Below are 27,162 nucleotides of genomic sequence, written 5' to 3'. Positions count from 1 at the left end.
CCGTGGGGACCCCTAGCTCCTGGTAGATCAGGGCAGCCTCCACGGAGGCTGGTGCTGTGCCTCCTGCTCCAGGGCAGGTGTCACTGCCCCTCCTTTGCCCCCCTAGGACCCTTGCCTGCCACTTGGCTGCTGCCGCCCTGTTCCCACAGTGGGCCGTGCCACCCCTGCTGTTCCCTCAGGGGACATGCCCATCACCTTGGTGTCAGGGCAGGCCCTGAGCTGTTTGTTTGCTCTGGCTCAGGGACAGGGCCATTTCCCAGCAGCCTTATGCCCCCTCCTTGCTGGGATTTCTGCTTTCTGCAGCACAGCAGGGAGCCAGCCGGGGCCTGGCTGGGAACCAGCAGCCTGAGGGGAGCCAGCATCATCCCAGGAGCACAGCGAGCCCTGCACCCACTCCCCGCAGCCAGGGCACAGGGGCACAAAGGGACCGCCCATCGGCTGGGTCCCATGCTCAGAAATAAATGCTCGGACAGCCTCAAACCGAAAAGTCATTTTATTGGTACCATACATGACTCATAAATGGCACAAACTATGGAGGGGAGAAGGAGAAAAAAAAAAAAAAAAAAAAAAAAAAGAAACAAAAAGGCATTACAGTGTGCCCGGGGCAGGGCAGTGAGGGGCTCCGCACCCTCCATGGGAGCCCAGCAGCGTGGCGGTGAGAATCGTACCTTAATTGCAAAGCAGAGCTCGCGCTCCCCGCCACGCCGGGCTCCCACCCTGGGAGCCTCCCCACCACCTGCAAAGGGGCCGTAGGGACACCCCATGCTTGTGGCTGGGGGTCCGCGGGGCTGAGCCCTCCGCCTCCGGGCTGTCTGTGGGGGGCCCAGGGGCCCGGGAGCTGATGCAGGCATCTCTCCGGGGATTTTGGGCTTGAGATTAGGCCAGGGCTGAGCCAAGGGGCTTCTGTCTCCTAGCCCAAGCCCAGGGACAGCAGAAAGAGGGGGGACACAGGGTATGCATCACCCTGGCTCAGCCACCCCCTGCATTCTCAGCCATGGGTGGGCAACACACAGGGCACAGGCAACACCCCCACTGCAGCCAGAGCCCCTTGCGCGGGGGGCAGCCCCAGCGACACCTGCCAGCCCTCAGCCCTACAGGGCAGGGGGACATATGCTGCGGGATCCCTGGTGGGGAGCTGGGGTGGGCAGTGAAGAGTGGGGTTCAACCCCCCCAAACGACAGGGCTGCTCCACCTGCCCCAGGCTCCCTTACACAGGCGCAGACACACAAACCTCTCACACATGCACTTTTGCACACGCACACACACAAACACACCACCCCCTTCCCCGGGCAGCCCCCCACCCTGACCACCCCCGGGGCAGCGCTCGCTGCAACCCCACCCCAGGGTTGCATCAGAGGGTACCCACAGGCAGCCCTGACCCCTGGCTCCCCCCAAAACCCCGCTCCGAGGTTGCTGGGGTGAGCTGGCGAGCGCAAATGCCCTCCCCGGCACCTCCCGTCTTCTCCTTGGAAGAAGCCTTGGAAGGGATTTTTTTTTCTTTTTTTTTTTTTTTAAACCAAAAAAAACCCAAAAATTATTAATTTGCTCATCATTTCCCCTAACATCAATGGAGGCACCTGCTCTAGTGATAACACATTGAAAGAACAGTATCGTACACACTGTCTACAGCGCGGAAATGTACAAGCACGAGGTACACGAACCCGAGGCGGGGGGAGCGGGGACAACAGCACACAAGATTTACATTGAGGAGGGAGGCGGGGGGCTGCCCCCCCCGGCCCCTGGAGGGATTAGAAAGGAAGTCTGCAAAGTCTCTCCTTGGTTTGAAGCTCTCCGAACTGGATATAAAACGAGACTCCCAAGAGAAGAAGCCTGTACAAAAGTCAGGACAGGGTGAGAAGGCTCAGGGCAGGGATGGAGGAACTGGTGAGGGGGCTGCGGGGGGGGCTTTTCCCATTTTTTTCTTTTTTTTAAACTTACAATTTTAATAATATTTTTTTTTCCTTAAAAAAAGACAAAAGTAGGAGGTACTGGGAACCAGGGGTTGCAAAGGGGCCCCAGGCGGACTCACGTGGGGCAGGGGGAAACGCAGGGGCTGCGGGCAGGGAGTGAGGACACTGGCTGCTCTGGCAGAACCACGGGTCCTCTGTGCCCCACCCCAGCCCCCCCAAGCCCCCCTCCCACGCACTTCCTATATACAGAGTCCCCCCATGGCCCTGCTGCGCTCTCGCCCCTGGGGAGCGAGGGGAAGGGAGGGGAAGGGAGAGTGGGGAAATGCGACGGGGCCCTATCCTTGACACCACCCCAGCGCAGCAGGATCTGATCCTGGCCGGAGGAGGCTCCGTGGCAGAGCCAGCGGCACGGGGAAGGCTTTCTGTCACCACCCACCCTGCCCCAGCCCCAGATTGGGCTGGGGACACGCAAACCCGCTGCAGGTGGCTGCCCAGCAAACCCCAGCCGTAGGACCTGGGGAGGAGGAGGAGGGTCTCTGGGCTGTGCCAGACCCCAACACACAGCATCTTGCACGCCACCGGCTTCCCGGTCGCACCAGCCACTGCCGACACCTCCCTCCTAATTCCCCCTGCTCAGCAGGCAGGGGCTGGGCACATTGGGGCAGGGAGGAGAAGCTCTCCAGGGGTAGAAGCAGGGAGAAAGGAGGAGACGGGGGAATAACGAAGCTACAGCCCTGGAAACCCACCCCTGCCCTGGGGTCCGGCGAGGAGGCAGGCGTGGGGGGAGCGGGGAGGCGGCGGGGCGAGGGCTGGGGGCTGCCCGCCTGGTGCACGCCCTGGGCCATGCACCCCGTCGGCTGCGCAGTGTCGATCCTCCCCCAGTACCTCGCCGCTTCCCAGTCACTCTCCGTTGCAAATATACAGGTAGATCGGTTGGGACTGAGTCCACGGGGCGGCAGGGGGGCCGTTACTGTGACGCCTGCGACGTGGGGTTCTCTGACTTGCTCTCCTGGCTGGAGGGCGGTTTGCTGTTCCAGGGGCTGTTGGCCCCCAGCGCTGGCGAGTTGTTGAAGCTGTCCTCGTCGTCAATGCCGTTGGCGGCGTCAAATTGCGTGTTCTCCAGCCGGGTGATGAGCCGCTCATCCTCGTCCCCGAACTCCCCCCCCATCAGCGTGGGCTCACCTACCACCATCACATCCTGAAAGGGGAGACGGTCCCGAAACATAATCGAGGTGGGGGGAGCCCGGGTCGCCAGACCCACCCTCAACACCACAGCCCATTTCCACAGCCACAGGGCTACCTCCTCACCTCCGGCACAGGACCCGAGGCTGGGGTACCGTGTGTGGCAGCACATCCTCACCCCCTTGCAAGGGAGCAAAGCAGCTCAGGGAAGGCAGCTGAACTCCCTCCTTCTCCCCATCACTCAGAGAGAGATGGGCAGGCTCGGACAGGCAGTCCCCAGGGGTCTCCTCCTAGCCACTCCCGGGGGCCGGGGCAGGGACCCCTCCCCTCCACCCCAGGGGAGGAAGAGAGAAAGGAAACGGGATGCTTACAGGTACCTGACTGGACAGGGCAAAGGTGCTGGCCGGGCTCTTCTTCTTGCTGTTGCTGTTGTTGGTGTTTCCCCCACCGGAGCTCATGGTGCTGCCCCCCGACATCTTCCTTTTCCGGCGCTTGCTGGGCTGCTGCCGTGCTGGTTCCGCTGGTGGAGGAGGGAGACATGGTCAGTCCCGACAAGAAGGAGGCGGTGCCCTCCAACCCCTTCTCTGCAAACCCCCCTTCTCTGCAAGGACCACATCCCCCCTGGGGCAGCATTGCCACCCTCCTCCCCTCTGCAGCTTCACTGTCCCCCCAGCGCAGGGGACAGAAGAGGGTGTAGGGAAGATTTCTGCCCCTGTTTTGCTTTCCACAAGCAGCTGGCAGCCCCTGGGCAGGGAGCACTGGCTGCCTGCAGCCCTGCTCTGCCCTAGTGGGAAGGCAGGCCAGCAGAGAAGCCTGACTCGTCGCCCACAGCCTCACAAGATGAGGCCAGAGACAGCTCCTGGAGCTGGGAGAAGCCTCATCCGAGGGCAGGGCCTGAGCAGGCAGCCCCAGAGACCCACGGGCAGCACAGCAGGCAGCAGGAGACTCACCAGGCGGAGCGACCATCCGCTGCCACTTCTGGAAGAGGCAAGTCTTGAGGCAGTCCCGGGGACTGAGGCTGTAGGTCTTGTGCCGTGACATGAGCTCCTGCATTGGTTCTAGGATTACACAGAGCTGCAGGGAGCAGACAGACAGGGGGTTAGATTGCCATGCTCCAGGCCCCAGCAAAAGCCCCTCTGTTGGACAGCTGTCTGCACTGCACCCACCCAAGCTGCGCTGTGAGCCTGCGGGCTCTGGCAGACCCACTGCCCCATGGCTTTCTGCAGTCTGTCTGCAAGATCCCTCTTGCAGAGCCTGCCCCACTGCCTCCCAGCACCCCAGGGCAGCCAGGCATCGGGCAGCTGAGAGCACAAGACATGGCCACCCTAGGCCTCCCAGCCCAGGAGCACAGCTGCATCCCCACCTCTTCCCAGATGCTTACTCGGAGGTAGTTGAGTGTGGAGTTTGAGAGCCCACAGCGGGTGATGTTCTTGGATAACTGGTCCAGCATCTGGGGGTCCTGTGCCTAGGAGCAAGGGACAGACAGCTCAGCTGCATCCAGGCTGGGGACAGCCCTCCTGCATCCCAGTCTGCGATGGGGCAACAGGGTTGAGGTCCCCTCAATCTGCACAGCAGGGAGAGGAGCTCAGCAGCCCCGTGTCACCCACGCCCTGGGGGAGCTCCCAGAGTGGTACTCACATGCATGGCAAGGATGCTGCGGGGGATGAGCTCTCGATGCTGGCGGATGCTGAAATGCCACGTCTTTATCCTCATCATGTCATCGAACATGAACTCCAGGTAGAGCCGCCCCTCCACACACACCTGGGCAGGGCGCAGGGTCAGGCACAGGCTGCCCCCACTTCCCCAGCCCAGATCCCCTGGGAATCCACTGCTGCAAACCCTCCCACTGGCTTGCCCCTGCCTGCCATGAGACTTGGCACAAGCCAAACCCGCAAGCCCACAATGGCCCCATGGGACCACAGCCACCGCCGGGGCATGCTGGACCAAGGCATGAGGGGCAGGAGAAGGCAGGGCGCAGCCAGTACCTGGGTGAACATGGGCTTGCCGTGCTGCGTGACCATGGTGCACTGGTCACAGTCCAGCGAGACAAAGTTGTTGTGGAAGGACTCCTTGGGGTGCTTCAGCACATAGTAGAGCTCTGTGGCCCCCCCTTCAAAGATGCTGCGGAAGTAACGGGGAATCAGAGTCCGGCCAATCGCTGGAGTGGGAGAAGGAAGATAATGTCAGTATACCTGGCTCACCCAGACGTGCCTTGGGGCTGCACAGGGAGAGGGTTCCCCAGTTCCCATGGGCTGGCAGCAGCTGAGCTCTGACGTCCTGCCCACATCCCCCCACACAGTGCAACTGCTGCATCTCCTGCCAGAGAAGCTATGCCTTGGGGAAGGAGGGCTCAATCTGCTACTCACTGTATCTCTTTGGTCCATCCTCCAAGCAGAAAGTGATTGTTAACATGGCGTCATCCTCAAAGAACTCCGTGGTGAAGGCATCCCACCACAGATTGTCACATTCCTGGGGACAGTGGAGAGATGCCAGGTTACGGTGAGGGGAGACAGAAAGACAGACAGACAGCTGCTGGCTGCCAGGCACAGCAGCCATGTGCTCGGCCCGCAGAGGGCTGTGCTCCCAGCTGTGTGCTTGGAGATGAGGATGATGAACCCTGTCCCATGGCCAACTGAGGGACAAGGTGCTCAGGGACCCATACAGCAGGACAGGACCCTGCTGCCAAGGGGATCCTCCTAGAGCCGAGGCAGCTCGTGAGCGCAGGCAGCAAAGGACCCCATCCCCAAAACGCACACCTGGGAGTGTCCCCCCATCCCTGGCCACTCCTGGCTCCCCCTGCTCCCCACCTCTGTCCAGTTCTGCAGCCGCTTGTTGAGCTCAAATATCCTGTAGTCGGTCTGGTTCCCATACGGCGTGTGCCTCCTGTCCAGACAGCAGAGCAAGCAGTCAGAGGGGGGGACAGCTATGGGGTGGGGAGAGGTCCTGAGCCTGCAGCAGGGGACGCACAGCCCCGCCAGGGCTGGGCAGAGTCAGAGCAACCCCCCTGCGGCCAGCAGTGTGCCAGCCCTGCTGGGACATCCCTGCGGCGGGTATGAGCTTCCCTCCCAGGGGGGTCTCTGCCAGACTCCCACGCTTACCCGATTCCAGGCTCCAGGTATGTCGGTGGGTACATGGGAGTAGGTCTGGAGGGGCAGAGAAAGACAGGCAGGTCAGCACTAGTGGGGATCACCTTCCCTGCCCACCACAGCTCCCCCTTCCCTGCCTACAGCAGCAGGCAGTTGGGCTCACTGGAGATGAGCCCCCACGCATTGTGTGGGCTGCACCCTGGATGCTGGTGGCCCTGTGGGGCAACCTCCATCCCTGAAACTGGGCTCTGCTCCCGCACCAGTGGCTGCTTCACCACCCCTGGGACCTGGCCAGTAGCTCTCCGGAGATATGCCTGGCTCCTCTGCAGCTAGGGCTGCTGCCAAGCAGGACAGTGGTTGGAGATGGGGCTGTTTCATCAGGAGCTGGGAGCACTCTATGTCCTGGGTCATCCCAGAAGCTTGGCCTGGCAAGGGGCTTGGCCCCACAGAGCTCAAGGACCTGGAGGCTCCCTTCATCCCGAATATCACCCTTTCTCCACCCAATCCCGCCCATGCCTGCTCTAATCCTCTCTCTCCCCTTGTGCTAACTCAACTCCATGTGCCACGGTCTCCATACACTGCTGGGTAGCACAACAGAGAGACCCTGGGGTGCAGACTGCAGAGCAGCCCCAACCTTGCAGACCCCTCCCTGGGCCCCAGCTCACCCCACATCTCGATCCAGCATGGTGCCCGGGTGGAATGGGGGGAAGGCGTTGCCGTTCGGGGGCTCCTTTGGCGAGTACAGCTTGAACGACTTAGAGGAACAGCCTGGAGAGAGAGAGTACACACAGGTCAGCTGGGGGCACCCTGCAAGAAGCAGCACCCTGCTGCGAGGAGGAGGAAGGATGCAGGACCAGCCAAGCCCCCATCAGCACAGCCCCATCCCTCCTCTGCTCTCCCCTGATGCCAGCCCAGCCCCTTTACTCCACCCATAGCCCCAGGCCATCCCCATGCAGGATGGGACCCACTGGGTCAGGGCTGAGCTCTCAGGACCAGCAGTTGGAAGGGGCGCATCCCCATCCCAGGCATTTCCCACTGGTGCCCAGAGTTTGTCCGTTCTCAGCTGGCCAGGCTCTGGGCACAGTGCCCGAGGGGACAGTCCAGTTGATGAGCTGGGGGGCAGGGCTGTCTGGGCCCTATCCTCCCCCTAGCCCTCCCTCCTGCACCACTCCTAATCCCACCAACCCAACCCGAATCACATGGGATCTTTTCGCTGACCTTTCTATCGCCATGGTGACGGGTGAATAATCACCCAGAGGGACGGATGGCGGGTCCCCAGGCAGCCACCATCTGCCACTCGGGCAGGCCAGTGGCCACCCGGCTCCAGGTGGATGGAGAGATCCCATGCATCAGCCCCCAGCCTTGATCAAACCACCCCAATGCCTCGCTGCCCCCCGCAGCACTGGGGCAAAGGATGAGGAGCCCACAGAGGGTCACGGGGTGCGATGGGGTGTGCAACAGGGCATGCAATGCATGCAAGCCAGCACCCATCCCTGAAAGCAACCGAGGGACCCCCCCCAGCCTGTCAGTGGGAAACAGGGATGCCCGCCGATCCAGCCACACCGGCACAGCCAGCCCCATCCGGGCTCCCAAGGGGCAGCCAGGGGCTCCCATGCTCACCAGCCTGCTCCCACCGCCAGGGCAGGTTCCCAGGAGCAGCAGCTGCCAGCACCCCTCCCCGAGCCCCGCGGGTGCCCCAGCACGCCCCGCGGCTGGCAGGACTCGGCACGCTGCGCCCGGGCGCTGCCGAGGCACGCGGCTCCTCCCCGGCGGGCAGCCGGGCTGACCTGGATGGGGCGCAGTGGCGGGCGGGCTGCCAAGCAGCTCCAGCTCCACCGGCTCAGCCGGCCCTGCCGTGCATGGGCATGTCTCCCCCCGCCGCATCGCAGGCAGGGGCTCTGGAGCTGGCCGCACCGGGCTGCTGGCCGCAGCTGGGGCCAAGGCGGGATCCCCATCGGCCGCCAGCCTGCACACAGCCCTGGGCCAGGCACTTCCCAATGCCCACGAGCCACCGGGATTGCTGCCCGGTGCTGGAGAAAGCGAGGCCAGCGGTGGAGGGAAGTGTCCAGCAGGTGCCGGGCACACTGCTGCCCATCTGGGCACCGCCACACGGCCAGGCTGCAGGGGAGGGCACAGGGGCAGGACTGCAGCAGCCATTCGGCTGCGATGGATGTAGGAGGGGAGGCAAAACACATTAGGGTTAAGGAAAGTGGTGCCACGAGCACTGGGATCCAAGACGTTCAACTTGTTGAGACCTGTTAGCTGACGGAGGAACCTGAATGACCAGGGCATCACCATCACCCCTGCCGAGCCACTTGGGACCCCAACCTGCAGTCACAGGGATCGCACACACACCTGAGCAAGCAAGAGCTGGTCTAAAATAGAGGCAGTCACCTCCCGGCATTAAATCCGACTTCCAACAGGAGAAATCTGCATTTCACTCCTTGATTCTTGTCATCTAGGGGCCCCAGTGCTTTTTCAGCATGTTTCCCTGTGGCAGCCAAACCCAGCCTCTCCCCAGCACCCACCAGGACACACTGGTCCCGTGGGGCTGGAGCCAGGCCGGCTGCTCCGCCGGGGCTCACTGCTCCCACTCCTCGCTCCTGCCCACCTGCAGCAAGGATAAGTGGGGCACAGCACAATTTCTCATACGGCTGCTGACAGCGTCAGCCCCTTGCTCTTACCTAGCATTTTCATAGATATAAGATTTTCAATAGGGATGTCGGTGCTGGTGCAAAGGAATTTTTGCTTTCTGCTTTAAACCCTGTCAACTTGTGCCTAATGGAAATTATAATTCATCAGGAACTGCACTAGAAACACAGCATTCCATTTCCTCCGTGCTGCTGTTAAACAACATGACGTCAAATTGTGCTTGATGCATAGGAAACTTCCCAAAAGCATGTGTCTTCTGTTGAAAACAAATCGATTCATTAGGCAGAGAAAGCAGTGGCTGGAGATGGGGAGCTGAACTCCTTGTTTCTGGTCACCATGTCCTCGGGGGGGGGGGGGTAAAAAAAAAATCAGACCCAGCAGGTTTCATCCTCCGACGCTTTCTTTTTAATCACCGATGAGAGATGGGAGGAAAAAGTGCCCAAGGTTTCTTGCTGTCCTCGGTCCCCATCTTGCTTCTCAGGGTGCAGGAAGATCTGGGGTGGTGAGACCACGGGGATACATCACTCTCCATCTGTTCTGCTTCTCATGCGCTTCCCTAGCCCCTTGCTCCTGGACACAGACAGCAGACAAGCTGGCCCGCCACCCCGACCCAAGCAGCCATTTCCACCCTGGGCCTTCCCAAGCAGGTTAGTACAGACATGACCTGCTTCTGGGGCTTCACCGAGTGACCTATCTCAGAGCGGAGATGAGCGTGTTATGCAACCACAGCAACACCAGCGTCCTGACCAAGCATTATTTTCAATGCAGCGTAAAATACATTAATGAATTCAGTGGTTTTAAGTAACACTAACAGCCTTAGGATTTGACACAGGTTGTCCAAATTCTACATTCACTATAGACACTCACACTATATGCATCACACGAAATAATGCAATTACTTTACACAGCAGCATCAACACCAACTTTTACCCACACAAGGGTCATGCTGCCTGGTCCGGGAGATTCCTCCATCACCGACTCTCGCCTTCATGCTGCCCCAGCTCCCTGCAAGCCCCATTCCGCTGGGTGCACTGACTCAGACCCACAGGATGCGGCCCTTCCTGAGCCAAGTCCGGCGCTTGGCCCCAGCTGAGGCCTCCCCATGCCCCTGCTCTGCCTCCTGCTTTGAGCATAGATGATCCAGGCAGGATCCAGGCAGTCTCGGTCCAAGCAGGGATGCCACCTGGCCGCTGGGCCTGTGATGCCCCTGTGGACCCCAAGACGACAGGAGAGGCTTCTCATGGCCATCCCTGGGCGCTCACTCAATGCCACAAAAGCACATGCATGGTCAGCAAGGCTGACGCTGCAGCTGGTGAGCTACTGGCCCAGGCAGGTCTGGGCAAACAGCGCAGTGCCTGTGGCCAGGTGGGCAGCCCCACGGCTCCTCCTCAGCAGAGAAGGGAACCCCATGGAGGGATGGCCTGGCTCAGCATCCTTTGCTGAGGCCGGGTCCCCAGCCAGGGGCAGGATGGAGCTGGCCGGTGGTGCATGGATCTGCCACAAGACTTCAGGCAAGGAAGCAGCTCCAGGCAGGTGGGTGCCTGGGGAAGGGAAGGCGGGTGCTCTGCCAGTGACTCATGTACAGCCTGGCACTGCCCAACCCTCTGCCTGCCTTCTCCTCCGTCTTCCCTGCCTGTGAGCTGCCAGCCCCGTGGGGAAAGCTCTTCTGGGGAACTGACCGGCGGGTTCACTAGAGCAGGAATGGTTAAAACCCTAACCAAGCCCCCAGAGCTGAGGAATGTCAGGTTTCCCAAGGATCCAGGAACACAGTGGACACCTCGCAGAGCCAGCACAGCCAGGAGACAGCAGGGCACCGTGAGCCGAGACCAGCACTGGCTGGGGTGCTGCCTGCCTGGGCAGGGGACACACAGAGCCTTCCCTGGTGTCTGGCAGGAGGAAAAGCCCCTGCCTGCACTCCTCTTGCTCTGTCACCCCAGCAAAGAGCAAAGAGCTGATGAGGACAAAGGCAGAGCAGCGCTGGCACCTCGATCCCACATCTGCGGCCACCAGCAGGAATTGGTGCTCCCGGTCACAGAGAGGAGCCATCCCCGGCAGGGCAGCCAGCATGCTTTCTGTGCAAGCAGCAAAGCTCAGAAATGAGGCAGGGACTCCAGAGGCTAAAAAGAGAAAAGATAAAAATAAATGAAGAAATAGGGCTTGAAAGAGGCCGCAGGGTTACAGCTCAGCCAGGGAGCATCCTGTTCCTCCCAGCAGCCCGGCGGCAAAGAAGAGGGGCTAGCCTTGGTGGAAAGGCTGCCGCTGCTTCCCGGCATGCACTGTGCCTGATGCTTCCTGGCTGCCTAACGAGGCTTTAAAGTGTAAATAGCGGCATTGTTTCGCAGGGCTGCCTCGCCGGGGTGTGGAAGCTGTGATAGTGGCAGGAAATCCATCTTCCCAGCCCAGCCCTGCTGGCAGGGCTGCCGGGAGGGTGCTATCCAGGAGGGTGCTATCTGGAGCCGGGTGCAGGGCAGCGTCTCAAATAATTCACGTGGCTTTGCCCAGTGACGGTGCCTGGTGTCGGGGAAGCTGGCAGGGCTGGGGGGCAAACACAGAGAAGCATCCAGAGCGACTGGGACAGGCAGAAGCACATGGACCAGTCCCCACAAACCTGCCTTCATCTCTTCTTTCTCTTCTTCAGAGTGGAAGGAATAAAGCAAGGCCAGTTGCAAACCCTGATGTTGTTGTTAAACTGACAGGAACCGGGGAAGCACACACCAAGGCATGGCCCGAGGCACTCAGTGACAATCTCAACTTGCAGCATCCCCATTTGCTTTTTTGAAATGCAGAACTGAGCCAGCCAAAGCTCCTGGAAGGCCAGGCTGTCCAGGGAAGAGGAGATGCTGCTCCCAGAGGAGACCGTGGGACAATGCCACAGACCCAGCGCATCCAGGGACAGATCCCGTTCAGCACACCGCCCGTCCCTGACCCACACAGAGGCGAAACCTGCAGCACCACCCGCCCTGCTGCGTGCACGGACTGCCCTCTCCCTTTTCTCGAGCCACACATCCGAGCCAGCCACAGAGCTTATCTTGACCACGAGCTGCCTCCCTGCCCGCAACATGCCATGCACGGTGTCCCCTGCACACACGGCAGCGGAGGGGGACGTGTGCCCCAGCTCCAGGTTGCACCCTGCAACATTAGTGCAAAAGCCCCCCACTGCAGCACACAAAACACCCTGGGCCAGAGGATGCTTCTCTCTGCTGACAGGCTAGCAAACTCAGGGGGACAGCCAGAGAAGTAATAACTAGCTGCAGCTGCAGCTAATAAATACAAAGTGACAAACTTGATGCAGTGCTATCCAAAAAGCACAGGGTGAGGAGAGCCCAGGCCGGGAGGTGGGTTTGCACGTTGAGGCTCAGAGCGGTCCTGCCGCCTCGGCTCTGCTGGAGCCCAGGTGTCCCTGGAAGGCATCCTGTGGAGCTGCCCTGTGGTAACCCTAGAGATGGCAGGAGTCTCCCCTTTCCTGTTTCAGCCCTTGGATGATTCAGACACGCGGACGGGGATTTCTCTGGGAGGGAAAACAGGAGAAGAGCACGCCCTGCCAATTGCAAAACAGCCTGAAAATTGAATCTTGGCCAAGGCTGCAAGCCCCAGATGCAATCCCACAGATAACCCAGTTTCAGCTCCACTACTATCAACTTACCACGAGGCAGTCATTTCCTGCAACTCTCGGGGAAATATCCCACTGTCCCTAATTACTCCTTTGGGCTCACCGCCTCAAAGACTATCCATAATCAAACGCTGCCGGTTTCAGCCCCAGGAATACACCTTTCATGTTTTCGGCTGCTTTCCCTCTCCCAGACCCCCCCACCCTGGGGCCCTGCCACTCTGTGGGAGGCCCGGTGACTGGGCTCCCGTCCCTCCAGCAGCATGTACCGGGGCAGCATCGGCAAACAAACAACGAGGTGTGGGAACCACAGGGCTGGGAAAAAAAACCCTTGTCAGCATCCCGTGAAAAAAAGCCTCCCGACAAACTAGGATTTTCACCTTCAAAGGTTTTTTAGGCTCTGTGGCAGCAAGGAAAAATTCATAGCAATAGCCAAACAAGGTGATGGCCCTGCAGAGCCTGCAGCCAGCATCTCAGCTCCTGCTCCCGGCTCCTTGCCTGCCACGCACGTGGTGGAGCAAAACCACACAGCTGTGCACAGCGTTGTGGGGCTGTGGCTCTGGGCAGCCCTCTGCAGGGACAGGATCTGCCTGGGAGGGCTGCAGCCAAGAGGCACAGGGCAGGGAAGCAGCGGCGAAAGGCTGAGGTCTGTCCCTCCAGCCGCAGATGGAGATTCCTGGGCTGATCCCCCAGACCCACAGGATCCCCAAGTACGGCCGCCTCGGAGCGCGGGAGGCTGTCAGCCCCCACGTGGCGCATGGAGATCCGCGATCCCGGGATGCAATGCTTCACCTCGCTCCCCGCTGCTGCCAACGGCGCTGAGTGCTGCACGCTGGGACGCGTAGTCTCTGGAGACGGCGGCCCCGCTGCCGACAGCCGCCTCGCTCCATGTTGCGTCCTAGGTGGAGCCCCGCAGCCCTGGCTGCTGGCCATCCACCCGCTCCAGGATGGAAAAAAAGCTGGATAACTCCCGCTGCAAGGATGCGGTGAGGGCTGGCTGCTTCCAGCTGGCTGCACCGGGCGGCGTGTGCCTGGGGCGCTGGGGTGCAGTGCTTGCCCCAAGGGCCGGACTGCTCACCCTCTGCTCCAGCAGGATGCACACGGAGGGGAGGGACGGTGCAAGCATGGTGAGAACCTGCTCGCTGCAGCTTGCAAAGTAGCTCTATTGCTCCTTCCAGCTGTCAGGGCAAGCCTCTGCCCCCCCACCCCCACCTCAGGCTGAACTTCTGCCTGTTTATGACTCTAAGAGGCGACATGGGAGCGGCTGAGCAAAGGACGGGGCAGGCCGCTGGCAGTGCTGGGGACGGAGCAAACGCTTGTGGTTGCTGGTCTCACACCGTGCCACTGCGCTTGGCAGCACGTGCTGTTGCTGGTGTCAGGGCTTTGGACGACCAGCACAGGATGGGGCCAAGACTCCAGTGAGCGAAGGGACAGGGTACGGCCGAGCACAGCTCCCTGGTGCTCCTGAGGCACGAGCAACCCAGCCCAAGCTCCCAGCCTCAGCAGCACAGGGCTGTAGAAGCCATCTCCACTATCACATCATCCAGCACAGTCCCAGGGAAACCCCCTCGGCCAGGCATCCCTGGTCGCAATACCAGTCCACCCGAAACAACAGCGACCAGCGGAGCTGCAAACCTCAGTACAGCAAGCATTGCAATGCACAAACACACATGCACGCGGTGCAAACAACAGCGGGAGCACCCTTTTCCCGGGTCACTCGGCAGACGGAGGTTCCCAAGGGAGAGGGCCAGAAGTGCTGCGGCTGCTCTGCCACCACATGGGACCCGGGGTTAGTATTTTTTACGCCAACCTCGAGTTCACGCCGGTGCAGAGCTGCAAGCGCGCGGAAGGCTGGCACGCTGGAAGAGACCACCTGGGGACAAGCGCTGCTGCTGCCCTTCCAGGGGCTGGTCCACCTCACTCTCTGCTCCCACACCTCAAGAGGCTGGGGAGGCTTGGGGTTCTCACTGCTCTCCAAAAAGTAGCTGAAAGAGGCTCTGGGTCCCCAGCCTGGGGCACCTTTGCTCACAATTGAACTTCTGCAGTTTTTCACTGGCCTCTTCCCATTTTATATGGACTGTGACCTGCTGTGGGCAAGGGCAAAAGTCCCCACCAAACGATGGTGAAAACCCTGTACCACCAAACCAACCCTCTGGCACCAGCCTGTCCCCCCTCGGATGACAACTTTTCTTTCCCTTTTTAAAGCAACACAGCTTGCATGTTGGTCTGCTCGGCGCTTCCCTCCCAAGTCTTTAAGGTGCACTCAGATCACAGACCTGCAATTTCTACAAAACCAGGAGGGCAGAGACCACGTTTGGTTCTCCTGTCCTTTGGTCAAAACCATAATTCTCTCACAACAAGAACACTCCAAAACCTGAGGCTTTAAAGAAGGAAGGACATCCAAATTTGCCCGTACTTACAACAGAAGTGGTAAGAGCCGATACCTGACTAGCATTGGAGGAGCTGCTGCAAAGCTGCCAAGGCATGGTGCTATCAGAAGCACAGGGAGAACTGGGGAGACCCCAGGAAGGGGTGTTTGCTCCCACACCTGCCCGACCCACCGGGCACCCACAAGCCAGCTCAGCCCCTCCTGGTGAGAAGGCAGCAGCCGGGAGTTCGTAATGAAGGGTGAGTGCACCGCTCTGTACCCCAGAAGTTGATTCCCTGTGGGACCCCACAGCCTCCAAGCCTTTTGCTCACATCTCACCTAAGGACCAGCTGCCACATGTAGTTCAGGCTCCTGCTGCAGCACCAGCTTTGGCAGAAGCTGGCGGCTGCTCCCCGGGCTCCTGCCGCGGCGCCTGGGTCCTGCCAGCCGGGGCTGCAGCAAGGGGATCGGGGGCTGCCTGAGCCAAGGAAGCCCCGGCAACATGGGGGCCGGCTCCTGGCAGTGCTGCCCCAAGGTGCTTATCTTATCACGCATCCCAGGCAGCCAGGGACCACCACAGGTCAGAGACCAGCCAGCCACCTGAGATCAGGGCAGCCTGCCACAGCACTTTAGGGAACCCCCTCCCCGGATAAGACACCCCTCTGCAGCCCCAGCACACACACTGATTCCTGCGCTAGAGCTGCAGCGCTGAGTTTCCCCCGGCCCCGAGGATGCTGCACCCACCCCCAGCCTGGCCCCCCGCTCCAGCTGCCCTGGGCTTTGTCTGCCAGGGAGACCGAACCCCCCTGCACCCACAGCCCCCCGAGCCTAGATCCCCCCGGCGGAGCAGCTCCTGCGAGAAGGTGCGTGGCCCCCCTGCATTTGCACCCCTTGGACCTTTTTATTCCCTTCGAGGCACCGGTGAGAGGCTGGCAGGACCCTCTGAGCCGCGGGCACGGATGAAGTTGCAGCGGGCAGGGAGGGGAGGTGGGCGTGCAGCCCCTGGAGCCGGGCACCGGCCCCACGGCCCCTGTGACAGTGTGCACGGGGGGACCGGGAGGGCGCAGGGCAGCTGTCAGGGAGCTGGGGCAGGGGAAGGAGCCGGGGGAAGAACAAAGGGAGCTGCGGTCTGGGATGGAGCAGGGCACGGCAGGGCACGGGGGCTGCTGGCAGCACCCCGCGGGGCTGGGGGTGCCTCTGCCAAAACTGAGACTTGGGGGGTGGAGAGAGGAGCTGGGGGGACTGGTGGGGAGGGCGCGGGGAGGCAGGGGAGCTGGGGATGGAAAGGGAGCCGGTGGGGATGCAGCACGCCCGAGGGGCCAGGGATGCCGGGGGGAGCTGGGCAGGAATGGAGAGGGGAGCTGGGGACAGGGACGGAGCTGGGGCGGGGGGAGAAGGGGCGGGGGAACGCAGAGGGGACGGGCAGGGGGCTGCGGCGGGAGATCCCGGGCTGTCCGGGGTGGGGGGTGGGGGGGGCGGCGGCACGGTGGCAGCCGCACACAACTTCGCAGGCGCGGGGGGGGGGGGGGCGGGGGGGGGGGCGGGCGGGCGGCGCGGGCGGGACCCCGGCCCTCCCCTCCGCCGCCCGAGCGGGACCGCCACCGGGGAAGGGGGGATGGACAGACGGACACCGGGAAACTTCCTCGGGGGTGGGGGACTGGGGGGGGGGGGGGGGCGGGGTGACTCACGGCGGCGGCGGCGGGCGGGGGTCCGGCGGCGGCGCGGGCGGGCGGCGGGCGGGCGCGGGGCCGCCGCGGGGGCGGGGCGGGGCGGGCGGGGCGCGGGGCGGGGCGGGGGCGCTTCCTTTGTCTGCGCCGCGGCCGGGACCACAATGGCTGCGCGGCGGCGGAGACACCCCCACCACACCGACACCCCCCACACCCACCGGCACCCCCGCCCCTCGCTGCCTGGGGAGGGGGAGAGGTGGGTGCCCACGGATCGGTGACGGCCAAAAGGGGGTCTCCAGAGAGCCGTCCGCCCCCCCCCCCCCCCGCCGCACCAGCGCTCCCCGGGATGCAGGAGCCGGGTCCCGCTCAGGAGCTCGACACTGGCCGGGAAGGGGTATCCTCCCCCTGCAAAAGTTTCAATAAAAATATTTTTTTTTCCCCTCCCCTAGTTTGGTTTGGGGTTTCTTTGAAGTTTTGCAGGATTTTTCTTTCTGAAACTTGTTTCCCTTTCCCCCAGCCTCTGATGAGGAGGAAAAATACAACCATTTCGTTTGGGAGGGTGTATTAAAAATAAAACATGCTGGTTTGCAACTGCCAGCAGACCCAAAAGGTCTCCTTTCCTTGACAAAACTCCCACCTCTTCCAATGAGGAGTTTTTGCAAAAATTTCCATTTTTAATGAAAATTTCCATGACAAAAAAAAAAAAAAAAAATCCCAATTTTCCCATTCCTCCCTTGCCCACACCTGCCCCTTGCAAGCTCCTGCTCCCTGCCCTGGCAAATCAGACCAGCACAGACCTGTGCTCCCAACCCAGCCGGTGATGCCGCAGGCAGTAGGGACATGGGCCAGGGCCTCAGAGCCCAGCCTGGATCCCCGTCCCGAGCCCCCAAAGCCCCCAGCTCCATGTCACAGACCCGAGCTCAGCACACGGGGGTGTCGCAGGCGCGCGCACACACACGCCAGCGAATCTCGCTCTGCACACGTGGGCTTGCATACACACTCGCAGGCCAGCATGCGCCTGCACGTCTCCCCAAACGCCTCCCAGCGCACCCCCGGCCAGGTGTGCACCCACGCCCGGGGCACACGCGCCTTCCCATGCTCCCTTGCTCACACGGCTGGGCCTGCACCTCGTCCCCTCCCTGAAACAGCAGCCGTGGGGTAATGCAGGCACAACCGGTTGGGTCCCGCCAAGCACGTTCGTCCCCCTGATGGTGCACACATGGTGGGTGCAAAACCTCAGCCATGAGGTTTCGGGGGTGTCCTCTTGCACCTGAGGGTTTGTTGCTGGCTGGGACCAGCGCTGAAGAGGGACAAGCAGGAGCAGCTCTGTAGCAGCATCCCCCCTGCTACTGTCCCCCACACCCCTCAGCCAAGAGAGGCTCCATCCCCACGCTGGTCCCCATCATGCCATTGTGCCTAATTTCCCCTTCCCCTTGCAGGCTAACCTGCAGTGAGCACCACTTTCCAAGGGCATGCGGATAAACAGAGCAAAACTCTTTGTAAAACCCAGATAAACAGAGAAAAAAAAAACACACCGTAAACCCAAAAACCTCGGTGAAACCCCACTTTGTGAAAGGCACATACAGCCAGAGGTACCCATGCTGTTGGTGTGCAGAACTGGGTGCGAGGGATGCTGCGAGTGACCCTGTTCCCCCGCCATCCCGCATCCGTGTGGCACCAGGCAAGATGGGGCTGCAGCAGGCTGCCACCTGCCCGGTGTTAGGCCAATAAACCATGCCGGCCCTAACACCAGTGACAGCCCATCCGCACTGTGTTCCCGTTCCAGGGCTCAGGGATGCACAAGACAGAGCCAGCCACCAGCCGTTACTGCAAAATACTGCCAAAAGGGGCGTTTTGCCCCTGTACCAGTGACTCCTGGCACCAGTGCCATGGCCAGGGGGATCAGAGAGGAGCCCCCATGGACCCCCGGGCTCCACAGCCCAGCACATCTACAGCAAACATACCTCGAGCAATTTATCCCGGGGCTCAGCAGCCCTCCGGGACTGCTCACGTGTCCCTGCTCGGCTCTGACGACAGCACTGGACTGGTCCACGTGGCTGCAGCAGCCCCAGCTGTTTATGGTTATAGCCGAGTTAATAATTAAATAGATGCTGGATGGAGAGCAGAAGGGCTGGGATGCAGCTGGGAAGCGTGTGTGGCGGCAACAGTGGTGGGGGGAGCCCCCTCCTTGCGATATGCTTATGCCTGCAGCACGGGGGAGCAGAGGATGATTCCAGCTCCCTGCATTTTCATGATGTGGCACCGTATCCCCCCAATCCCAGCCTCCACCCTCCCCCTAGCATGGGTCCCATATCTGCCCGAGCTCCCCAAAGCCCAGCCCTGCTCCGACACTCGGCAAGGGTCTCGGCCAGGGGACAGCAGCAGCTCGGGAGCAGGAGTGAGCACAGGGGTGCATTCTGGACAGGCAGAAAGAGGCTGGTGGAGACCACAGCAGCCAGGGGTTGGCCAGGTTGGATCTCCGATCCCCACAGCCGGGGCTCGGTATGCCCACAGCGTGCACATGAGGGATCACAGGCAAGCAGGGCAGCAGAGGCAGGGCACACTCGTGCTGACACCTGGCCAGGGCCCCGGCAGGTGCAGGTATAGAGCAGGGACGCAGGCGCATGCTTACATAAAAAAAATAATAAAAATCTGCTGGCTCTGCAAATGGCACAGCCTGCCCAGGCGGATGGACTGGCCTGGCACTTCCAAACCTCCTGGACTTGTCCACATAGTGGCGAGACCAGGGCACCATCGCATGCACGCAGACACAGCCTGCAGCAGTGCAGCGTGGCACGCACCCCAGAGTCCCCCTTTCAGGAAGACAACAGCCACCCCCCACCAAATCCTACCACCTTTCAAACAGAAATATGCTTTGCTTCCCTGTTTCTCAAGGAGAGGCTTCTCTGCCCGCATAAAGCAATGCATGCCCAGATCAAGGTGAGGACTGGGGCAGGAGGGGCCCCCTTTTTTGGCTGGAGAAGGCATGGCTCCATCTCTCCCTGAGGAGAGAGGCTTGGGGGAGGCTGGAAACTCAACCGTGAGTCATGCTGGCAGCAGATCCTGGGGGTTCCTGGGATTAACCCTTCAAAACCAGAACCACTTTCAAACACCCAGAGGCAGGAGGAAAGCCCAGGAGCTGGGGGAAAAACTGGCTGCCAGGGCAGGGCGGGAAGTTATGGGGTCACATCTTGAGCATCCTGTGGGGGACGCAGAAGATCTGCGTATGCGAGCACTGGATGAGCAGCAACCAAGCGCATGCATCAGCGCCCACCCCCTCCAAAACAGAAGGAGGTGGAGAAAGATTACAGGGGCAGGACCCCAAAGCGCACGAGGTCCACATGGGGTGTCCACCCTCACATAACGCCTTGGTCTGGCACAGTGGGTCAGCCACAGCACTACCCGGCTGGCCGCCGGCTCTGAGGGGAAGGCGCAATCTGCAGGCAGGCTTTGGCAGGTCCTGCTGGCAAGGGGTTTCCCTGTGGCATCAGCACCAGAGAAATGCCCTGCAGTCTTCCCATGCTGTCCTTGAGACATTGCAACGTGCGTCCTGCAAGAGCTCGGCCCCAGCACGGCCACCCGCAGCAGCAAGCCCTGGCCCCTCTGGCAGCAGCCCGGGGCCAGCCTGCCAGAGCCGCCAGGTTTTACAGCTCCGGAGCCTCCAGGTGGATTCTCTCATGTTACAAGAATGGTTCGTTTTACAGCCCCTTTCCTGGCCTGGGGCTGGTCCCTGCAGCCCGGCCGCGCCTGGGATCCCACAGCAGGGAGGGGTGACATGCAGTGTGGCTGCGAAGCCCCAGCATCCTGCACCTGCCCGCTGTCCCTCAAGAAGACCTACACCCCCAACAGGATCAGGCACTGCTGCTTAAAAGGGAAACCAAGGCACAGCCCTGCTTCTGACAGCCCTTGACACCCAGCCCAGGAGCTCCAGCTGGGAGAACACACTGGTCCCTGGCCTGCTCCTCCTCCATCCTCTCCCACATGCCTCCCAAGGCACAGGAGCACCCCCAGCATCCCCACGGAGACCTGCACAGCTGGTAACTGCCACCCATCCAAACCCCAGCCCCAGGGATAAGCAAGGGGCTGGCATCCTCCGTGGTACCCATGTGTCACCATGCCCTCCTGTGTTGGAAGCCCTCCAGGAGAAGGCAGAGGATCTCTCCCTGGGCTATGGGCGCATGTGGTTGACTCAAAGCAGGTAAGTCTCTGCCAGCACAGTCCACCCTGCCACCAGCCCCTGCACGGTGCTGCCGAGTGCTCCGGAGCGGCTCTCCGAATATAGCAGCATCAAATAGCTCCATCAATAATGCATCGCTTCTGCTTCCTCTTGCTGCCGTGTTTTCGTTGCTAACATGTGTGTCCTTCCTGTTAGTGGCTGCCTCCTCTCCACCAGCTAGGCCAAGCAGGGACACAGCCACCGCGGGATGGGGACGGCCCGGGTCCAGCACCTGCCAGGAGCAGGATGGACATCCAGCCCCATCCACCCAGCTTGGGGACAGCCCAGGGTTCTGGGGGGACCTCATCACTGGTGCGAGCCTCTTGCCGCGCACACGCTGGCAGCAGGCAGGGCACCTCAGCACGCTGTGGCTGCCCAGAGGATTTGGCAGGGGCCACGAAGCTGGGAGGAGCCTGGCAGCATCTCCCCTGCCTCGGTGGGGAAATGCCCCTCCGCAAGGATTTTTGGCAGCCTGGTGTCACCCGTGCCCAGGCGGCACCCTCACTCCTGACCCCAGCACCGCTGTCCCACGCCGGGCTCCTCCAGTATCTCCGTGCCACCGCACCAGTGCTGCCATCCCCAGCGGGGAGAGAGTGCCCGCTGCCTTGCTCCTGCCTGCCCCTGCCCGCAACTGCCCTGGGCTCACCCCGGGCCAGTCGGTGCAGGCAGGTCGGGGTGCCCAGGCCTGCCCCGTGCCTGGTGCAGCAGCGTGCCTGCGACAAGGCATGCTGCTGGGGTGGGCAAGGGCTTGCACCCACCGCCCTGCAGGGGAGGGAGGAAGGGCAGCTGCCTGCAGTGGGCAGGGGCAGCCCCTGCCCTCAAGGGGAGCCCCCGGGGCTGTGCAAGACCCCGGCCAAAGGTGGATGCATGTGGCAGAGCACAGGTTGATGCAACCAGCTGCCGCAGAGCGGGGTGGGGGCACGGGAGCTGCCTCCAATGCAGGGGATCACACACCCTGTGGGGGGGCTGTCACCCCGCCAGTCCTCACCCATCGCCATCCCCGGCACCCCAGCCTGGCTCAGGCGGCAGCTCCACCTGGGCTGTGCTGCAGAAACCTGGCTGCGCTCCCAGCACCAGCCCCTCTGCGCGTGGGAGGGGGGCTGGGGCTGCTGCTCCTGCAGAAAACAGGGCCCCACCACCACCCCGCCAGCTCCTGCCTGCCACTCCCGCACCGTGGGGCCATCCCGGGGGGCAGGGACTGTCACCCTGGTGCAGGGGGACCTCCAGGACCTGCCTGGGGGTCCTGCAAAGCCAGGGGCAGAGAAAGACCCTGCAAAAGGCAGGCAGAAACTACACCCCACAGGGCTCCTGCAAAGAAGGGGCCAGAGAGGGGTGCAGGCAGGGCGTTATCTCCTGCCCTGTGGGCAGGGTGGGGTCGGGGCCAGGCGGGGGCTGGTGCCTGCAGCGGGGGAGATTACACCCCACTCTAACGTTCGCCCCAATCATTGACCTGCCTGGGAGGGATGGGAGCGAATGGCAACGGAGGGCTGCTCTGACAGCTCGGGGGGGGTCCCATCCCTCCCAGCGCCCACCGGCACCCCTGCACAAGGGGGACACCCCGCACTGCTGCACAGCCCACACTCTTGCACCTCCATGAGCATGCTGCAGCAAACCTCCCCAAAACCTGCCAGCAACACCCCTGCCACGGTCACCCCATCCCTGCCCAGCAGGACCCCCAGGACAGGAGCTGGGGGTCCCGTGTGGACGGCTGCCATCACTCCCCCTCCAGGTGGAGCCCTGCAGCCCCCCGGCAGCCCCACCGGCTCCCCAGCACCCTCCCCCCGGCACCGGCAGGAAACCACAGTCTCAGCCTGCCAGCAGGCCGATAACGGTCACCCAGCCCCATCCTGCCTGCACCCACCACCGCCCCACAGAGGGGGCACCCAGCCCAGCCACCCCGACACCCACTGCTCCCCGGTCATGAGGTAAACAAGCGGTGCACCCACACTGTGCACAACGGCAGCCCCACAGGACCCGCGTCACCCCGCAGGGAGCTGGGGGCTCTCGCAGGCTGTGCCGGTGGTGCAGCGCACCCCAGGACGTGCCGGCAGCCATCGTGCACAGGCACGCGTGCTCCCGGCACACTACACAGCCCCACGCCTCGTGTGTACAGGCAACACGGATGTGACTGGGGAGTCCCACAGCAGAGGGGGAAGAAGAGGGTGGCATGAATGGAGTGAGCTGAACACACGTGGGTTGGGCAGGGGATGACTGGGCTGCTGCCACTGCTGCCCTGCCTGGGGGCATGCAGCCACCCAGTTAGCTACTGTCCTTGCGGGGACACCTCCCTGCCCTGGGGGTTCCATCCTGATGGCCCACACCCACCCACTCCCCAGGGGAGCAGCTTTCATAGCAGCTTTGTGTTGAGCAAACAACACCATTTCTGGAGTAAACCGGGAGCCCGGCACAGACAACCAGTGCTGAGCCCGCTGGTACAGCACTAACCCATGCACGTTTCTCCAGGCAAAGCTGAGCAGGGTGAGCTCACACCAGCCCCAGGGTGCACTCTGATGGGGCTGCGAGCATCCAGCCTCATGCCAGCACCTGAAACCCTGAGGAACAGCCTCACCAAGTGCTGGGTAGCTACAACCCCATCCTGGCTTCACCAGAGTGCACCAGGTGTGGGCAGGCAACGTGGCATCTACCAGACAGGCCCTTCACTGCACAGAGAAGGACAAGGCGAATGGCATGATCCATCCAGACGTCGCTGGCAACAAGAAGAGAGCCTGGGCAAGAGTATGTGGCCATGCAGGATGAGGCCTCGGGACCCCCGCCACTCCCTCCCCACAGCATGCTCAGGTGCACCCCGTGGTGCCAGGCAGGCCCCAGGGGTGTTTCAGAGCCAGAGCCCAGGCATGTCGGCTGCCTGACCCCACTGCTGCAGCACTCAGCCCACTCCCCACACGCCGCCGTCCCTCTCCCAGCGCATCTGTCACAGGAGGCATGTGGCACAGCTTGGCCTCGTGATGGCGGGGGACGCACGGCGCCAGCTCACCAGAAGGGAGGGAAACGGCAACAGGCTGTCCCCTGGCTGGCACCCATCCTGGGACCCAGAGATCGTGGGTCAGGAAGTCCTTCCTCCTGGCAGAGGGGTGCACAGGCAGGCTCCCTGCAAGGCGTCCCAGGGACAGTGCTGACCTTGGGATCGAGAAGCCAGAGCCAGAGCCAGCCCCTCAGGGAGAGAGCCCAGCTCTGCTCCGCTCCTCTGCCTCTCTGCACTGACATCATCACTATGGGGGGAAAAATAATGATAATAATAAAAATAATTTAAAAAGAGAGCACTGAGCACGCTGGGAGAGTGGTACCCCCCAGGGGTCAAGACCCCAGTGAGGTCTGGACGCCAAGACCTGCCTGGTGTGAAGGGCTGAGACGAGCAGCCAGGCTGCCAGTGCTGCTCCCAGCGGCCCCAGGGACAGCAGCACCAGCGCTGGGCGGCTGCCGCCCCAGCCTCTGCCGGCTCCACTCTGAGCCTGGCATGCTCTCCCTGCTCACGCCTCCATTTCTGGGCTGGGGGCTGAAGGCCCCCCCAGCCCCCCGCTGACCCTGGCAGCTCCCACCTGTCCTCAGGCACAAGGACCACAGCAGGTTCCCAGCTGAGCAGCCCCCCTGAGGGCCCAAAGCTCTTGCAGAGGGGGGCGAGGAGCAGGGAAACATCCCGGGAGGTGCAAGAGGAGCTGCAGCAGGGCAGGATGCACCCCCAGGGATGGCAGGGACTGCATCAGCCCCTCTGGGAGTGCATGATTTCCAAGGGGGGCGGCTGAGACCCCCCCCGGCGGCAGCTCCCAGGCAGGAAACTCCTCCAAGTTAACGCAGCCCCGAAGAGCAGCCTGGGCAGAGCGGCTCATTAAATGTTTCTGGCTGGCGGAAGGCCAGCGGCAGAGCTTGTTTTTTCTATATTCCGATAAACAGTCCGGGGGGGGAAGGGGGAGGGGGGGCGCAGGCTCTGGATGTGCCACCCAGCCCCAGCGGGGGGAGTGGTGGGGGGCACACACACACACGCATGTGCATGCATGTTGCACGCACCCGTGTCCTCCCTGCCACAGGAGAGCAGGGCAGCGGCGGGGGGGGGATCACACACACACGAAGCCATCTGCAGGGATGCTCCTGGCTGCGGGGTGACCCCACGGCCCCCCCCCACCGCACTGAGGGAGGACCCCCCCCCCCCTTTGCGCCCACCAACATGGCGATGACACTCGCGGTGGCACAGGGCCAGCTCCCAGGGGGACATGCCGGGGCCCTGCCGTTAGCTGCCTCTCTGCCTTCTCCTTCGCCCAGGTGGGACCCCCGCCAAGGCCTGGGGGTGTTGGGGAGGGGGGGTCGAGCCCCTGAGTGCAGGGTGCTTGCTGAGGCGGGTGCTGTGCCTGCTTGGCCTGGCTCGCAGGGAGGTTCACGTGACTTTCTGCTTGAGGAAGCAGCGCTCTGGCAGCTTCCAGTGGGAGATGGAGGAGGAGGATGGGGGAAGGGGCCGCCTGCCTTCATGGAAACACGGCGGAGAGGCGCAGGCAGTGCAGGGGTGGGGGGCTGACACTCAGGGGCACCCCCCTTCCCCGCCCCGGGGATCCAGTGGCAAACCCCTCCGTGGAGACAATCCCAGGGAATGCACCTTGTCATTGCACGGCCCCGCAGCCCCCGCAGCGTGGGGGTCCCGGCCTGGTGGGAGGCTCCCTCTGGACCGCGGGGGCACCAGAAAGTCATCGTGGGAGCTGGGCTGAAGAGCATCCCTGCTGTCCCCCCGCAGGGACCCCAAGTGCCGGCTGCCCAGGGAAACGGCAGAACCCCATCCCCTGGGGCCCCGGGCACCCTTGAGCAGGGCTCCCCCCTTCCGCCACCCAGCGCCACTGGGACCTGGTGCCGGAGCAGGCTCTGGCAGCCCCCCGGGACCCTTCCCCTGCTGCCAGGATAGCGACACCCTGCACACAGCAGTGGGCAATGCAGCCAGGTCAGCTGCCCCAAACCTGCCCCAGACCCCAGGCATCTGTCTGGATAAGCATCCCTGCAGGAGCACCCTGCCAAGTGCTGAGACCTCACCGACTCGTCACATGCCCCAGGGTACCCCAGCAGCCCTGCCAAGCCACAGGGGCCAGGATGGGGAAGGAGGCCCTCAGCAGGCACCCCACAATGGCTGCAGAGGGTGGGGGCACCCAGCACCCACACCCACTGGCAGCATGGCCAAGCCTCCCACCTTGTGCCCCACACGCACGTGGGGAACAGGGGCGCCCCACAGAGCTACTGGCCTGGCCACTGAGGCTACTTCAGGGTCACCCGACAGTGCCACCCACACGCCTGCCCAAAGCCCCTGCGGCACCCTGCCTGCCAGGTCCCAGTCCCAGAGCTGACACCATGCCGTGGGGTGCCTGCCCTGTGAGCAGACCTCAGCATCCACGGCATGGGGACCCCAGCTCAACAGCCAGATGTCTGCACCCATGCTGTGGGGCCCCAGCCTCATAGCTAGACACCAGCACTCATGCTGTGGTGTCCCAGCCTCACAGCTGGACCAGAGCAGCCATACCATGGGGACCCCAACCCTATGGCAGGACCCAACAGTCATGCCACAGCGCTGGGACCCCAGTCCCCACACCTTGCTGACTCCCACTCCATAGCTGGACCCCAGCACCAACACCAGGGAGACCCCAGCCCCATTTCCAAACCACAGCACCCACACTGAGAAGCCCCCAGCCCTGTAGCCAGCCCCCAGCAGCCATGCCCCAGGGACCCCCATAGCCAGACTCCAGCCCCAATGCCATAGAGACCCCAGCTCCATCATTGGCTCCCAGCAGTCACGCCACGGGGACCCTGGTACCTTGGCTAGACCCAGTACCTGTGCAACGGGTCCCAGCCCCACAGCCAGCCCCCAGCCCCAACGCCATGGGGTCCCTGCCTCATAGCCAGACACCAGCATCAATGCCATGGAGACCCCAGCTCAATCGTTGGCTCCCAGCAGCCATGCCACAGGGGCTCCAGCACCATGGCTAGACCCAGCACCCATGCAAGGGAGCACAGCCCTCAGTCAGCCCGCGGCCCCAGTGCCATGGGGTCCCAGCCCCACAGCCAGACACCAGCATCAATGCAGTGGGGGTCCCAGCCCCACAACCAGACCCTGATGCCAACGTCGTGGGGACCTCATCCCCACAACCTGACCCCCGCGCCAATACCACCGGGGCCCCCGTCCCGTACCTCAGCCCCGATGCCGTGGGGACCCCAGCCCCACGGTCAGCCCCCAGCCCCACGCCTCGGCCCCCCACCCCCGCCCCGCCGCGGCACTTACCAGGGCATGCACAGCCCACTGACATCTTCACATGCCTGGCCCGGCCGGGGGTCGTTGCGCGTTGCCCGGCCCGCGGGGGTCTCGCATGGGGGGCGCGCCGCAGGCTCCGGCGCGGCGGCGGGCGGCGGGCAGCCCCGCGGGGCCGCGGCTAGGGCCGCGGCCAGGGGCGGGCGGCGGGCGGGCACGCCGCGGAACGGCGGCGGCGGCAG

The 27,162-nt window shown here is 62.8% G+C and overlaps 1 protein-coding gene across 5 annotated transcripts; it reads right to left on the bottom strand.

Annotated features, from left to right (window-relative positions):
* Positions 1 to 477: 477 nt before the first annotated feature.
* LDB1 (LIM domain binding 1) lies at positions 478 to 27,162 on the bottom strand. 5 transcript variants are annotated; one of them, XM_075107340.1, is made up of 11 exons: positions 26,954 to 27,162; positions 6,844 to 6,946; positions 6,191 to 6,235; positions 5,900 to 5,975; positions 5,459 to 5,561; positions 5,078 to 5,250; positions 4,731 to 4,853; positions 4,474 to 4,557; positions 4,043 to 4,166; positions 3,470 to 3,612; positions 478 to 3,108 (listed from the first exon to the last, which is right to left on the bottom strand). In XM_075107340.1, exons 1-11 carry the CDS (start codon positions 26,976 to 26,978, stop codon positions 2,878 to 2,880), a joined length of 1,230 nt encoding a protein of 409 aa, XP_074963441.1. In that variant the 5' UTR covers positions 26,979 to 27,162; the 3' UTR covers positions 478 to 2,877. The 5 variants fall into 5 exon arrangements, with proteins under 5 accessions (XP_074963441.1, XP_074963440.1, XP_074963442.1 ...); XM_075107339.1 differs by having other exon boundaries at positions 3,464 to 3,612; positions 26,954 to 27,159; XM_075107341.1 differs by having other exon boundaries at positions 3,464 to 3,612; positions 5,900 to 6,015; positions 26,954 to 26,971.

The sequence above is a fragment of the Phalacrocorax aristotelis genome, chromosome 12, assembly GCF_949628215.1.
Source record: "Phalacrocorax aristotelis chromosome 12, bGulAri2.1, whole genome shotgun sequence".
Lineage (NCBI taxonomy): Eukaryota > Metazoa > Chordata > Aves > Suliformes > Phalacrocoracidae > Phalacrocorax > Phalacrocorax aristotelis.
The sequence above is the reverse complement of the archived record's forward strand: the minus strand, read 5'-3'. Positions and strand labels throughout refer to the sequence as shown.

Coding starts and splice junctions, on each gene's coding strand:
- LDB1 (XM_075107339.1), bottom strand. CDS start 26,978: ATGTCAGTGGGCTGTGCATGCCCTG. Junction 6,947..26,953: donor AGTGGGCTGTGCATGCCCTG/GTAAGTGCCGCG, acceptor CTCTCTCTCCAG/GCTGTTCCTCTAAGTCGTTC. Junction 5,562..5,899: donor GGCTGCAGAACTGGACAGAG/GTGGGGAGCAGG, acceptor CACTGTCCCCAG/GAATGTGACAATCTGTGGTG.